This window comes from Salmo salar, chromosome 15 (assembly GCF_965601325.2).
Source record: "Salmo salar chromosome 15, fSalSal1, whole genome shotgun sequence".
NCBI lineage: Eukaryota > Metazoa > Chordata > Actinopteri > Salmoniformes > Salmonidae > Salmo > Salmo salar.
Window position 1 is genome coordinate 96,253,764 of NC_138305.1, and position 14,325 is coordinate 96,268,088.

Below are 14,325 nucleotides of genomic sequence, written 5' to 3' on the forward strand. Positions count from 1 at the left end.
AGGAATAAGGTCAGTCACTATAGATAGCAAGAGAAGTGCTGAGTCATTTAATGCTGTAACGTAATGGTTCCCCAACCCTGGATGCCTCCCTATGGGGCCCGAGAGTGGCGCAGCAGTCTAAGGCACTGCATCTCAGTGCAAGAGGCGTCACTACAGTCCCTGGTTCAAGTCAAGGCTGTATCACATCTGGCTGTGATTGGGAGTCCCATAGGGCGGCTCACAATTGGCCCAGTGTCGTCCGGATTTGACCAGGATTGACTGTCATTGTAAATAAGAATTTGTTCTTAGCTGACTTTCGTAGTTAAATACATATTACAAAAAGAATGACTAGATCCAAAATTCCCATTCAAGTTGATGGGTTTATGCACAGGTAACCATATTGAATGTAACCATGAGTGTTCCAGTTGAATTGCCATAGTCTGAGGAGCTTTTCCCATTCTAGTAATTATATTTCTATGGCTGCCTCTATTCTATTTCTATGGCTGTCTCTGTGGCCGTAGCTTCCTGATTAAGCTATCAGTCCAGGAAACCTACCGTTCCAGGAGAGAATACACTACAGTAGCCGTTCATTGTCTACTTCACATACAGGTCACAGGGTTTGTTGAACATATGCCAACATACGCTCCATTGCGTAATGATGATAGTGTTGGAGAGGTCCATCCTCCATATTCCTTCTTCCTCCTCCCCTCTGCCCCTTTCTGTACTGTAGGTTACTGCACACTGTCATTTGTTTCCACTGGACAGAGTCCCACTTCCATGATGTGCTCTGTGTGTCCAGGCCTCTAGCGTGTAGCCGCAATTTACATTACAACCTTCATTCATATCCTCCCACTGCACTAAATGTACTGCACTGTACCAAGTCATTGGCCTATATTAATGTTTACACAAATCTAATATTTGAAATACACAATGAGGAAGTATGGTTTTGAAATGAGTCGGTACAAGCATCATTTATTGAAATCTGCCAACAATTACCTTGAGTTCAAAGCAAATATCAAACTGACCTACCACAGTGTGTAATGTCAAGTCATAATAATACCATGCTCCGTCTGCTGTCCTGCAGCCCAGCGGCCAGTTCTCTACCCACTACGCCAACATGACCTGTCAGTACCACAGAATGTGTAACGTCATGTTCTCTCTTCCATCCCACAGCCCAGCGGTCGGCCCATGAGCTACCAATGGTGGAGAAACAAGACATGGATAGCTGCTCTGTCCTGGGAGGTCAGCAGATGATCTTGACTGGACAGAACTTCAGCTCTGACTCCAAAGTCATCTTTATGGAAAAAACCCATGGTGAGTATTCAGCCAACACCTCTGGGGGAGGGAGGAAAAGATAATGGCATGGTCCATATGCTGTATGATGTGCCGCCTCATCTATTTAAAATGTTATGGTTATTTTGATCCAGGAAAATGTTTGGCAGTATTCTTCTAACAGTTGCCAGATTCTGTTGCAAAAAACCTTTTGCATTATGTGCCAGAAGGGTTGCAAAAGTATTTACCCTCATAAACCAGCCATGATAATCAGACTTACAGTTATTACCCATGCTTTTAACACCACAGCCATTTATTATTACTTTACTCTCTTGCAGGGTTGGGGTCAATTCCATTTTAATTCCATTCAATTCAGGAAGTAAACCCAATTTAACATTTTCCAAATTGAAAAGCATTGAACAGAATTGAAATATCAGTGTACTTCCTGAATTGACTGGAATTGAAATGAAATTGACCCCATCCCTGCTCTCATTTTGTTCATGCCTTCACAAATTCAGCTACACAGTTTTAAAACGCACTTCCCCAGCACCACTTTGAAACTATTGTATAGCTAATGCCATGCTTCGTTTAACCTATGAATAGTTTGCATGATCCATCAGATAAGGCAGAAGCCTCACTCTCCTGTGCCCTCTCCTCCCCGCTTGTTATTTATGTGTTATGTTATCTTTATGCTGTTTATTTTGTTGTGCATGGAATAGGACCTCTGTTGCATGTTGTACACACACCTGTAGACAAGCTTCAAATACCTCAGTACATTAGGAAAATAAAAAGTTGCTACTAGCCTTGCTTGTGACATCACAGTACCAGAATTATATTACTGCATTATTGGTCTGCTCAATCCAGTGTTATTTAGGTCTTGTGACACAACTATTTAAAGCTCTTAACTTGTACAACGGAATGGCGGAATCACCATTACAAAACCGATGGTGTCAGATATTGCTGTATGAATCAATGTGACTGAGTAAAAGTGACAAAGGCCAGCGTGCTCTCTGTCATTTGAATCCTGACCTTTCCTCCTCACTCACCGCTCAGATATTTGCATTCAGATTCCTCCTGATACTAAACAGTGGAGTCCTTTTTCAGATAAGAAGCTTATCACAGCAAGGTTTTGTTGTAGGTTTATTTTAGACTTCACCCAATTATTCAACAAGCTGACAGTATTAGTATCGAGTGCAGATTGTTCATGTGCTTCATTGACAGCTTACAGGATTGTACACTGTACTTAAGAGATGTACTTTGTTTGTCATAGTAAGAATATATATATATATATATATATATATATATATATATATATATATATATATATATATATATATATATATATTCTTACTATGACGTACTTTGTTTACAGGGTCAGCCATATACAGTTGAAGTCGGAAGTTTACATACACTTAGGTTGGAGTCATTAAAACTTGTTTTTCAACCACTCCACAAATTTCTTGTTAACAAACTATATTTTTGGCAAGTCGGTTAGGACATCTACTTTGTGCATGACACAAGTAATTTTCCCTACAATTATTTACAGACAGATTATTTCACTTGTTATTCACTGTATCACAATTCCAGTGGGTCAGAAGTTTACATACACTAAGTTGACAAGAGCTTGGAAAATTCCAGAAAATGATGTCATGGCTTTAGGAGCTTCTGATAGGTTAAATGACATAATTTGAGTCAATTGGAGGTGTACCTGTGGATGTATTTCAAGGCCTACCTTCAAACTCAGTGCCTCTTTGCTTGACATCATGGGAAAATCAAAAGAAATCAGCCAAGACTTCAGAAAAAAATGGTAGACCTCAACAAGTCTGGTTCATCCTTGGGAGCAATGTCCAAACGCCTGAAGGTACCACGTTCATCTGTACAAACAATAGTACGCAAGTATAAACACTATGGGACCACGCAGCCGTCATTCCGCTCAGGAAGGAGACGCATTCTGTCTCCTAGAGATGAACGTACTTTGGTGCGAAAAGTGCAAATCAATCCCAGAACAACAGCAAAGGACCTTGTGAAGTTGCTGGATGAAACAGGTACAAAACTATCTATATCCACAGTAAAACGAGTGCAACATCTCAAGACATCAGTCAGGAAGTTAAAGTTAAAGCAAATGGGTCTTCCGAATGGACAATGACCCCAAGCATATTTCCAAAGTTGTGGCAAAATGGCTTATGGACAACAAAGTCAAGGTATTGGAGTGGCCATCATAAAGCACTGACCTCAATCCTATAGAAAATGTGTGGGTAGAACTGAAAAAGCGTGTGCGAGCAAGGAGGCCTACAAACCTGACTCAGTTACACCAGCTCTGTCAGGAGGAATGGGCCAGAATTCACCCAACTTATTGTGGGAAGCTTGTGTAAGGCTACCTGAAACGTTTGACCCAAGTTAAACAATGTAAAGGCAATGCTACCAAAAATGTATTGAGTGTAGTATGTAAACTTCTGACCCACTGGGAATGTGATGAAAGAAATAAAAGCTGAAATAAATAATTCTCTCTACTATTATTCTGACATTTTACATTCTTAAAATAAAGCGGTGATCCTAACTGACCTAAGATTGGAATTTTTACTAGGATTAAATGTCAGGAATTGTGAAAAACTGAGTTTAAATGTATTTGGCTAAGGTGTATGTAAACTTCCGACTTCAACTGTAAATATGCCGCCCCTGGAGCAAATTAGGGTTAAGTGGCTTGCTCAAGGGAACATTGACAGACTTTTCACCTTGTCGGCTCGGGTATTTGAACTAGCAACTTTTCGGCTATTGGCCCAAAGCTCTAACCGCTTGGCTACCTGCAGCCCTAGGAAGTTGTCAGTTACAGTTTTCGGGACAGTCTTTGTTCTGCTGCTCTCTGTTTCCACTCTCAATACAGACTGTCTAGATGCATTTACACAGGCAGATGATTATTTAGCCACTAATTGGTCTTTTGACCAATCAGATCAGATGTTTTGCCAATAATTTGGCAAAATATAAGAACGTGGCTGCCTGTGTAAACGCAGCCACTGTGTAGAAAGGGATATACAGTTTATGTCCCCTAATTGCACCTCAATATCCTCAATACTGAGTCCACAGGGAAGAGCCTTATTGATCCATCTACAGCACTTACGGCAGCTACTTGGTTCATCTTGGCAGTCGTCACCCAAACACTGAACATAACATCAGCTCTTATTAAACCAGATGCATAACCTAGGGACTGTTTTAATGTAGCTTTTTATTCCTTGTTAGGTGGTGTGTTATGTTGTCTAGGTTTTGTTATACTGTACATAGCTTGGCCGTCCAGGATTTGTTAATCACCTTCCATAAATCACATCTACGTTTTTATTTGTGGTTCACAATAGTTTTCCTCTAGAGGTTGTTGTTTATGGCCCTCAGCAGTCTTAGGACTTTGTCTATGACGGCTATGGAGTAGCCTAGTTTTAAGATGCTTTGTCTGTTATTAGTCTTAGCATATGGTTGTGTCTCATTACATCTGGTTGTTTGTGGGCCGAGTGTGGGCCGAGTGTGGGGAGCTATGAGACATGGGCTCTCTGTGGGGAGCTATGAGACATGGGCTCTCTGTGGGGAGCTATGAGACATGGGCTCTCTGTGGGGAGCTATGAGACATGGGCTCTCTGTGGGGAGCTATGAGACATGGGCTCTCTGTGGGGAGCTATGAGATGTGGGCTCTCTGGGGACCGAGTGTGGGGAGCTATGAGATGTGGACTCTCTGTGGGCCGAATGTGGGGAGCTATGAGATGTGGGCTCTCTGTGGGCCGAGTGTGGGGAGCTATGAGATGTGGACTTTGTCTATGACGGCTATGGAGTAGCCTAGTTTTAAGATGCTTTGTCTGTTATTAGTCTTAGCATATGGTTGTGTCTCATTACATCTGGTTGTTTGTGGGCCGAGTGTGGGCCGAGTGTGGGGAGCTATGAGACATGGGCTCTCTGTGGGGAGCTATGAGACATGGGCTCTCTGTGGGGAGCTATGAGACATGGGCTCTCTGTGGGGAGCTATGAGACATGGGCTCTCTGTGGGGAGCTATGAGACATGGGCTCTCTGTGGGGAGCTATGAGATGTGGGCTCTCTGGGGACCGAGTGTGGGGAGCTATGAGATGTGGACTCTCTGTGGGCCGAATGTGGGGAGCTATGAGATGTGGGCTCTCTGTGGGCCGAGTGTGGGGAGCTATGAGATGTGGGCCGAGTGTGGGGAGCTATGAGATGTGGGCTCTCTGTGGACTGCTTTAGCTAAAACTTGGATTTCTTCTCTACACTTTTTTCACTGGGCTTCCCTGCTGCTGGTTTACAACACACTGCAGTAATGTATATTATTGGAGACAGAAAGAAAAATGAAGAAAAAAAAGTATATCTACATAGAAGAGGGATTGCCATTGTGCTGTAGAGGTTCTCCATATGACATATGAGTTTTGGAACAGTGAGCCAATGAAATCCCTTTGAATGGGACAAAACTGGCTCTGTCTGGGGCCTTCTGTGGCTCCAGGACACGCGCACACACAGACAGAAGTCATGCTGGGCCTGCTCAGATCTTTCTGACTGCCTCCATTCCTAATTACCAGAGATACATGAAAATTCTAGAGGTATCCAGTAGAGTAGTTTTAGAACAAAACACAAACAAATATAAACACCAAGACAGCAGCAGTCATCACCTGTCGTTACTGTGTACTGAAACGGGGCGAGTTAACCATAAAACAAGAGAAAAAATAAAGAAATCTTGGCAAGATTCACGGAATCCACCTTTGTTCTGCTGACTAAAGGCCGATGATCTGAAACAATTTGATGGTGAAACTTCAAATTCCAATGGGAAGCAATTCAGGCATTCTTCAAAGTCAGGACAATCTTTGTGCTGCAAAGAAACATTATCTTTATTGTTGAATAAATGGTTTTTGCAAGCAGTAGGTATTTAGAATTAAATGTGGAGTGGAGCTTTATAGTTGATAACATCACATGCCCCGCGTACCTTCAAAATTACAGTATTCAGCAATCATAATTTATTTAAAAAACACAATTTCCATAATCATTTGTCGCAATAAAGAAAGGAAAACAAAAGAAAATTCCACCCCTGTCAAACGGATAAAAATGTATTCGATCTTTAAAAAAAGATCTCCTGTACAGTGCCTTGCAAAAGTATTAATTCCCCTTGGCGTTTTTCCTATTTTGTTCCTTTTAATTTAAATAGATTTTTATTTGGATTTCATGTAATGGACATACACAAACTAGTCCAAATTGGTGAAGTGAAATGAAAAAAATTCATTGTTTCAGAAAATTTGAAAAAATAAACGGAAAAGTGGTGGGTGCATATGTATTCATCCCCTTTGCTATGAAGCCCCTAAATAAGATCTGGCGCAACAAATTACCTTCAGAAGTCACATAATTAGTTAAATAAAGTCCACCTGTGTGCAATATAAGTGACATGATCAGTCACATGATCTCAGGATACATGTATATACAGTTGAAGTTGTAAGTTTACATACACCTTAGCCAAATGCATTTAAACTCAGTTTTTCACAATTCCTGACATTTAATCCTAGTAAAAATTCCCTGTCTTAGGTCAGTTAGGATCACCACTTTTATTTATGGATTTCTTTCCATTTGAGAAAATAGGTAGGCTCTTTATTTTGAAAAGGTGGTCAATCTAGTTTAAATGTAAAAGAATTGAAAACAACAGTTCTTTTTGTTGGTTATTTGTATGTTTTGGAGAGGAATTAATCTTGAAACATAAGTTGTGTTCTACTAGAGACTTACACATTTTACCAATTTGTAAGTCGCTCTGGATAAGAGCGTCTGCTAAATGACTTAAATGTTAAAAGTAAATGTAAAAATTAATTTTTTTTAAAATAATAATAATAGTAGATAGAATGATTTATTTCATCTTTTATTATTTTCATCACATTCCCAGTGTGTCAGAAGTTTACATACACTCAATTAGATTTTAGTAGCATTGCCTTTACATTATTTAACTTGGGTCAAACATTTTGTGGAGCCTTCCACAAGCTTCCCACAATAAGTTGGGTGAATTTTGGCACATTCCTCCTGACAGAGCTGGTGTAACTGAGTCAGGATGTAGGCCTCCTTGCTCGCACACGCTTTTTCAGTTCTGCCCACACATTTTCTATAGGCTTGAGGTCAGGACTTTGATGGCCACTCCAATACCTTGACTTTGTTGTCCTTAAGCCATTTTGCCACAACTTTGGAAGTATGCCTGGGGTCATTGTCCATTTGGAAGACCCATTTGCGACCAAGCTTTAACTTCCTGACTGATGTCTTGAGATGTTGCTTCAATACATCCACATAATTTTACCTCCTCATGATGCCATCTATTTTGTGAAGTGCACCAGTCCCTTCTGCAGCGACACACCCCCACAACATGATGCTGCCACCCCCGTGTTTCACGGTTGGGATGGTGTTCTTTGGCTTGAAAGCCCCACCCTTTTTCCTCCAAACATAACAATGGTCATTATGGCCAAACAGTTCTATTTTTGTTTCATCAGACCAGAGGACATTTCTCCAAAAAGTACGATCTTTGTTGTAAACCGTAGTCTGCAAACCGTAGGCTTTTTTATGGCGGTTTTGGAGCAGTGGCTTCTTCCGTGCTGAGCGGCCTTTCAGATTATGTCAATATAGGACTTATTTTACTGTGGATATAGATAGTTTTGTACCTGTTTCCTCCAGTATCTTCACAAGGTTCTTTGCTGTTGTTCTGGGATTGATTTGCACTTTTGCACCCAAGTACGTTCATCTCTAGGAGACAGAATGCGTCTCCTTCCTGAGCGGTATGACGGCTGCGTGGTCCCATGGTGTTTATACTTACGTACTATTGTTTGTACAGATGAACGTAGTACCTTCAGGTGTTTGGAAATTGCTCCCAAGGATGAACCAGATATGTGGAGGTCTACAATTTTTTTTCTGAGGTCTTGGCTGATTTCTTTTGATTTTCCCATGATGTCAAGCAAAGAGGCACTGAGTTTGAAGGTAGGCCTTGAAATACTTCCACAGCTACACCTCCAATTGACTCAAATTATGTCATTTAGCCTATCAGAAGCTTCTAAAGCCATGGCATCATTTTCTGGAATTTTCTAAGCTGTTTAAAGGCACAGTCAACTTAGTGTATGTAAACTTCTGACCCACTGGAATTGTGATACATTAAATGATAAGTGAAAGTCTGTCTGTAAACAATTGTTGGAAAAATTACTTGTCATGCACAAAGTAGATGTCCTAACCGACTTGCCAAAAATATAGTTTGTTAACAAGAAATGTGTGGAGTGGTTGAAAATGAGTTTTAATGACTCCAAACTAAGTGTATGTAAACTTCCGACTTCAACTGTACACCTGCTCTGAAAGGAAGCGGCACCATGAAGACCAAAGGAGCTCTCCAAACAGGTCAGGGACAAAGTTGTGGAGAAGTTGGGTTGGGTTATAAAAAAATATCCAAAATCTTGAACATCCCACGGAGCACCATTAAATCCATTATTAAAAAATGGAAAGAATATGGCACCACAAACCTGCCAAGAGAGGGCAGCCCACCAAAACTCACTGACCAGGCAAAGAGGGCATTAATCAGAGAGGCAACAAAGAGACCAAAGATAACCCTGAAGGAGCTGCAAAGCTCCACAGCGGAGATAGGAGTATCTGTCCATAGGACCACTAAGTCGTACACTCCACAGAGCTGGGCATTACTGGAAGAGTGGCCAGAAAGAGCCATTGCTTAAAGAAAAAAATAAGAAAACACGTTTGGTGTTCGCCAAAAGGCATGTAGGAGACTCCCCAAACATATGGAAGAAGGTACTCTGGTCAGATGAGACTAAAATTGAGTTTTTTGCCCATCAAGGAAAACATTATGTCTGGCGCAAACACAATACCTCTCATCACCCGAGAACACCATCCCCACAGTGAAGGATGGTGGTGGCAGCATCATGCTGTGGGGATGTTTTTCATCGGCAGGGACTGGGAAACTGGTCAGAATTGAAGGAATGATGAATGGCGCTAAATACAGAGAAATTGTTGAGGGAACCCTGATTCAGTCTTCCAGAGATTTGAGACTTGGAAGGAGGTTCACCTTCCAGCAGGACAAAGACCCTAAGCATACTGCTAAAGCAACACTCGAGTGGTTTAAGGGGAAACATTTAAATGTCTTGGAATGGCCTAGTCAAATCCCAGACCTCAATCCAATTGAGAATCTGTGGTATGACTTAAAAATTACTGTACACCAGCGGAACCCATCCAACTTGAAGGAGCTGGAGCAGTTTTGCCTTGAAGAATGGGCAAAAATCCCAGTGGCTAGATGTGCCAAGCTTATAGAGACATACCCCAAGAGACTTGCAGCTGTAATTGCTGCAAAAGGTGGCTCTACAAAGTATTGACTTTTTTTTGGGGGGGGGGGGGGGGGGGGGGAATAGTTACGCACGCTCAAGTTCAGGTTTTTTGTCTTATTACTTGCTTGTTTCACAGAAAATATTTTGCATCTTCAAAGTGGTAAGCATGTTGTCTAAATCAAGTGATACAAACCCCCCAAAAATCTATTTTAATTCAAGGTTGTAAGGCAATTGTCAGTGTCAGTATAATGGAGGTGAGGAATAGAGTCAAGCGCAGGACACCGAAATGAGTAAAATAACGTAATTGACTTATGAGTTTTTCTAGAGTAAAAATCCACGCAGGGATAAACAATCTTGACAAAACACAACTAACACGACAAACAAGAAAACAATAACACACAAAACATCATGAGAACCAGAGGGTTTAAATAGGGAAATAATCATAACGAGATGGGAACCAGGTGTGAACAATCAAGACATAACAAATGGACAAAGAAACATGGATTGGTGATAGCTAGAAAGCCGGTGACGATGACCGCCGAACGAACAAGGAGAGGCACCAACTACGGCGGAAGTCATGACATCAATGAAATAGGAAAAATGCCAGGGGGGTGAATACTTTCGCAAGCCACTGTATCTGCCGTTTCCATTCCACGTCACAATCATTTTTTTTGCAACTTTGCTTTTGTAGAATAAACCTGAGTTAATGGAAACCTGCCTAGTGACATGAACTCATCATCAGTGTCATTTCCAACAAGTTGTTGACCTTTCATCTTTTTCCAGTTTTAAATTACTGCAATATAATATAAGAAAATAAAATGACACCAACAGCTAAATGCAGATAACAGCAACAACACCTACGATGGGAGGTTCCCAGCACATTAAATATGTTCAGCACATAAATGTTACATTGTTGAGCAAAACCTAACCTTGAGTTTCAAGCAATGCCTTACAGTATGACAGTTGTCAAAATCAACAATATCAGAGTATTGGTATACATAAAACATGGTGTAAAACAAGTGGGTTAGTATCTCCTCTAAAATCTCTTCATACCCAGACAGGTTTTAGTCTCAAAAACCTGACCCTAGGAAACAGTGACTAGGGTCTGGTTTCAGTGATGAACTCCTTTGGCATAGAGGAACTGCATCACTGTGTATGTCACTACCTTATCCGCTTGAATAAAATACAAAATAGTAGCTAGCAAGATGGAGATCACGGAAGTTATTTTTAATGAGTGCATTTCACAAGTGGCTAGTTTGCATCAGCTAAAGCCACTGCATAGGTTTTGCAGGCAAACATTGGTTCTGAATCATGACGTTCTGGCATGTCTGCCTTGTGTTTTTGTTCGGAGAGTCCCTGGAACCCCCCCCCCCCCCCCCCTATCAACGTAGGCAGTGACGTAGTTCATCTATGCAAAAAGAGTCCATCATTGAAACCAGACCCTAGTCACTGCCTCAGATATTAAAGACAGGTTTGGCCTGTTTTTGATCAGTAGTGTGTATCAACCATTGGACCAATGTTCTCTATCACACTTTCTTTATAGAATATACTTTTCTTTACTTTTAAAATATTACCAATATTGCTTGACACACAGTAAATATGTGATTGTATGTATGATTTCATACAATATGTTATGATAAATGTGCGGTCAGGTAATGGTTTCACTTCATGGTAAATCCAGTGCCTTCAGAAAGTTACGTTAGAGCCTTATTCTAAAATTGATTTAAAAAAAAAAAATCCTCTGCAATCTACACACAATACCCCATAATGACAAGCTGAAAACAGGTTTTTAGACATTTTTAGCAAATGTATTAAAAATAAAAAACAAATACCTTACTTGCATAAGTATTCAGACCCTTTGCTATGAGACATGAAATTGAGGTCAGGTGCATCCTGTTTCCATTGATCATCCTTGAGATGTTTCTACAACTTGATTATATAAGGTCCCACAGTTGACAGTGTATGTCAGAGCAAAAACCAAGCCATGAGGTCAAAGGAATTGTCCGTAGAGCTCCGAGACAGGATTGTGTCAAGATACAGATGTGGGGAAGGGTACCCAAAAAGGTCTGCAGATTTGAAGGTCCCCAAGAAAACAGTGGCCTCCGTCATTCTTAAATGGAAGAAGTTTGGAACCACAAAGACTCTTATTAGAGTTGGCTGCCCAGGCAAACTGAGCAATCTGGGGAGAAGGGCCTTAGTCAGGGAGGTGACCAAGAACCCGATGGTCACTCTGACAGGTCTCCAGCATCCCTCTGTGGAGATGAGAGAACTTTCCAGAAGGACACCCATCTCTGCAGCACTCCACCAATCAGGCCTTTATGGTAGAGTGGCCAGACAGAAGCCACTCCTCGGGAAAAGGCACATGAAAGCCCACTCTGAGTTTGCCAAAAGGCACCTAAAGACTCTCAGACCATGAGAAACAAGATTCTATGGTCTGATGAAACCAAGATTGAACTCTTTGGCTTAAATGCCAAGTGTCACGCCTGGAGGAAACCTAGCACCATCCCTACGGTGAAGCATGGTGGTGACATCTTGCTGTGGGGATGTTTTTCAATGGGAGGGACCGGGAGACTAGTCAGGATCGAGTCAAAGATGAACAGAGCAAAGTACAGAGAGATCCTTTAAAAAACCTGCTCCAGAGCGCTCAGGACCTCAGACTGGGGAAAAAGTTCACCTTCCAACAGGACAATGACCCTAAGCACACATTCAAGACAAAGTTGGAGTGGTTTTGGGATATGTCCTTGAGTAGCCCAGTGAGAGCCCGGACTTGAACCCGATCGAACATCTCTGGAGAGACCTGAAAATAGCTGTGCAGCAATACTTTCCAAAGGCATTGTATATAGCTGTCTTTGGCTGTAGGTGAGCAGAATGGTGGAAGGGTAAGTGGTTAGGAAAGAGATATAATCTATGTGACACAAAGAGCCTTCTCTAACTCCATGTTAATCATATGGCCTATGGGTTCGTGGCAGGAAGACAGTGATGTGATGGGTTAAACTAGGCGTTGTGTTCTGAGACAGGTGGAGATTCCCCTCTCATGCTGTCATAATCTGTTGAAGAGACAATAGAGATACAGCTGGGATAGTTCATTTGTTATTGTTTAGAGTACATTTTTCATTGGTCTGCAACTTATTAAGCATAGTACCAGTAGCACACATTATTTGACCATTGTTTATTTTTTTTACCTCTCCTTGTTCAGTGTTCCTGTATTTTCTGTGTCCAATAGGGTGTTGAAATATACACTGAATTATTGATTTGACCTGAAACAACCCTTCCCTTATCTGTCTCTGCAGATGGACAGCAGATTTGGGAGATGGAGACAACAGTAGACAAAGATAAATGTCAGCCTGTGAGTACCAGTCCTTTCATAGATGGCCCACTTCTCCATGTCTGAAACAGTGGTCAAACCAGTCACTGATTATACTGTGTGGATTGATCGTCTTAGTTTTTTTTCCTAATTTGATTTAAAATAATAATGTCCTACTTTATCAACTCTGATTATAATCTTAAATAATAATGTGACAGATTAATATGAACTGAAAATGATGTAATTTTGTAGAGTCTGCTGTTCGTTGAGATCCCTTCCTATCGTGACCCATCTATCTGCCATCCTGCCAAAGTGAACTTCTATGTTATCAACGGGAAGAGGAAGCGCAGCCAGCCACAGCACTTCACATTCACCCCATTGGCAGGTAGGTACCATAAGCATCAGCAATAAGGAGGCTCTGAGCCCCTTTAAGTGCTCTGAAAGAACAATATAATGATTTAGGAATGATATCAAGTCAAATGTTATTCCATGTCATTAGTATGTCACATTGATATGCTTGGAGTAGTAGGACGTAGTTACTTTAAGCAATATGACTCATATCTCTGTTGTCTTCCGTCTCTCCCACAGTTCCCTCCATTAAAACAGAGCCTGTGGATGACTATCCTTTCGCCATGCCCCAGATCCTGGGTGTTTCCCCGCAGTCCTACTACCACCACAGTCCTGTGGGGATCATTCATCCAGACAACAGCCTGGTCTCCAGCATGGCCTCATGCCAGCAGGTCCGATCTGGCCTCCCCACCCCCGGCCCAGACCCCCGCTTCCAGCAACAGAGCCCAGCCATTGTGTACACCCACGGGGGCAAGCGTCTGAGCGGCAGCCCCGAAGGGCTCTACCAGCAGACTGAAGGGATGGGGATGATGCCCGACCCACACCGCTCTGTCCTGGTCCACACAGGCTCCCCAGTCCAGCAGCAACACGGAGGGGGCCAGGGCCAACACCCCTCCATCATCCAGTTCTCCCCGACCAACCAACACCTGCTCAGGGGAGGCGACCCTCCACCTCTCCAGCCTGACAACCAGCAGCATATCATCTACTGTGATGGCTTCCCTCAGCAGGCTGGAGCCCAAGCTCACTCCCCTGTCCCGGCCCACTCCCCCCAGCATTACCCCACCACGGTGATCCAGCAGCAGCCCTACATGCCCAAGGTGGTGCCCAAGGGTAGGTCTTCTCCTGGAGGGATGGAAGCCCAGAGATGCCCCCCTAGAGAGGAGCAGAGAGCCAGCCTCCCTGGAGGACAGGTCACGGTCAAGGAGGAGAACCTGGATCAGATGTACCTTGATGACGGTGAGTGTAAGTTAGTGCCAGGGTTTTATACATCAATAGAATTAATGCTCTTGAATGATGCATGGTGGTGTAACATCCATGTTGTTTTTTATTTTATTGTCTGAATCACAACAGCATTGGATAGTCATAATTTTGGCAAATAATAATCA

At 42.2% G+C, this 14,325-nt stretch overlaps 1 protein-coding gene across 3 annotated transcripts in view; it reads left to right on the forward strand.

The window, feature by feature from the left end:
• LOC106572627 (nuclear factor of activated T-cells, cytoplasmic 2) overlaps positions 1-14,325 on the forward strand; it is a 53,251-nt gene that overhangs the window by 16,455 nt on the left and 22,471 nt on the right. For 2 of the 3 annotated variants that reach the window (XM_014146980.3, XM_014146979.3), the window contains exons 6-9: positions 1,153-1,293; positions 12,858-12,913; positions 13,124-13,256; positions 13,460-14,182. In XM_014146980.3, coding sequence (XP_014002455.2) covers positions 1,153-1,293; positions 12,858-12,913; positions 13,124-13,256; positions 13,460-14,182 — 1,053 coding nt within the window. The remainder of the gene's footprint in view (positions 1-1,152; positions 1,294-12,857; positions 12,914-13,123; positions 13,257-13,459; positions 14,183-14,325) is intronic. The other variant, XM_014146981.3, reaches the window with a different exon arrangement.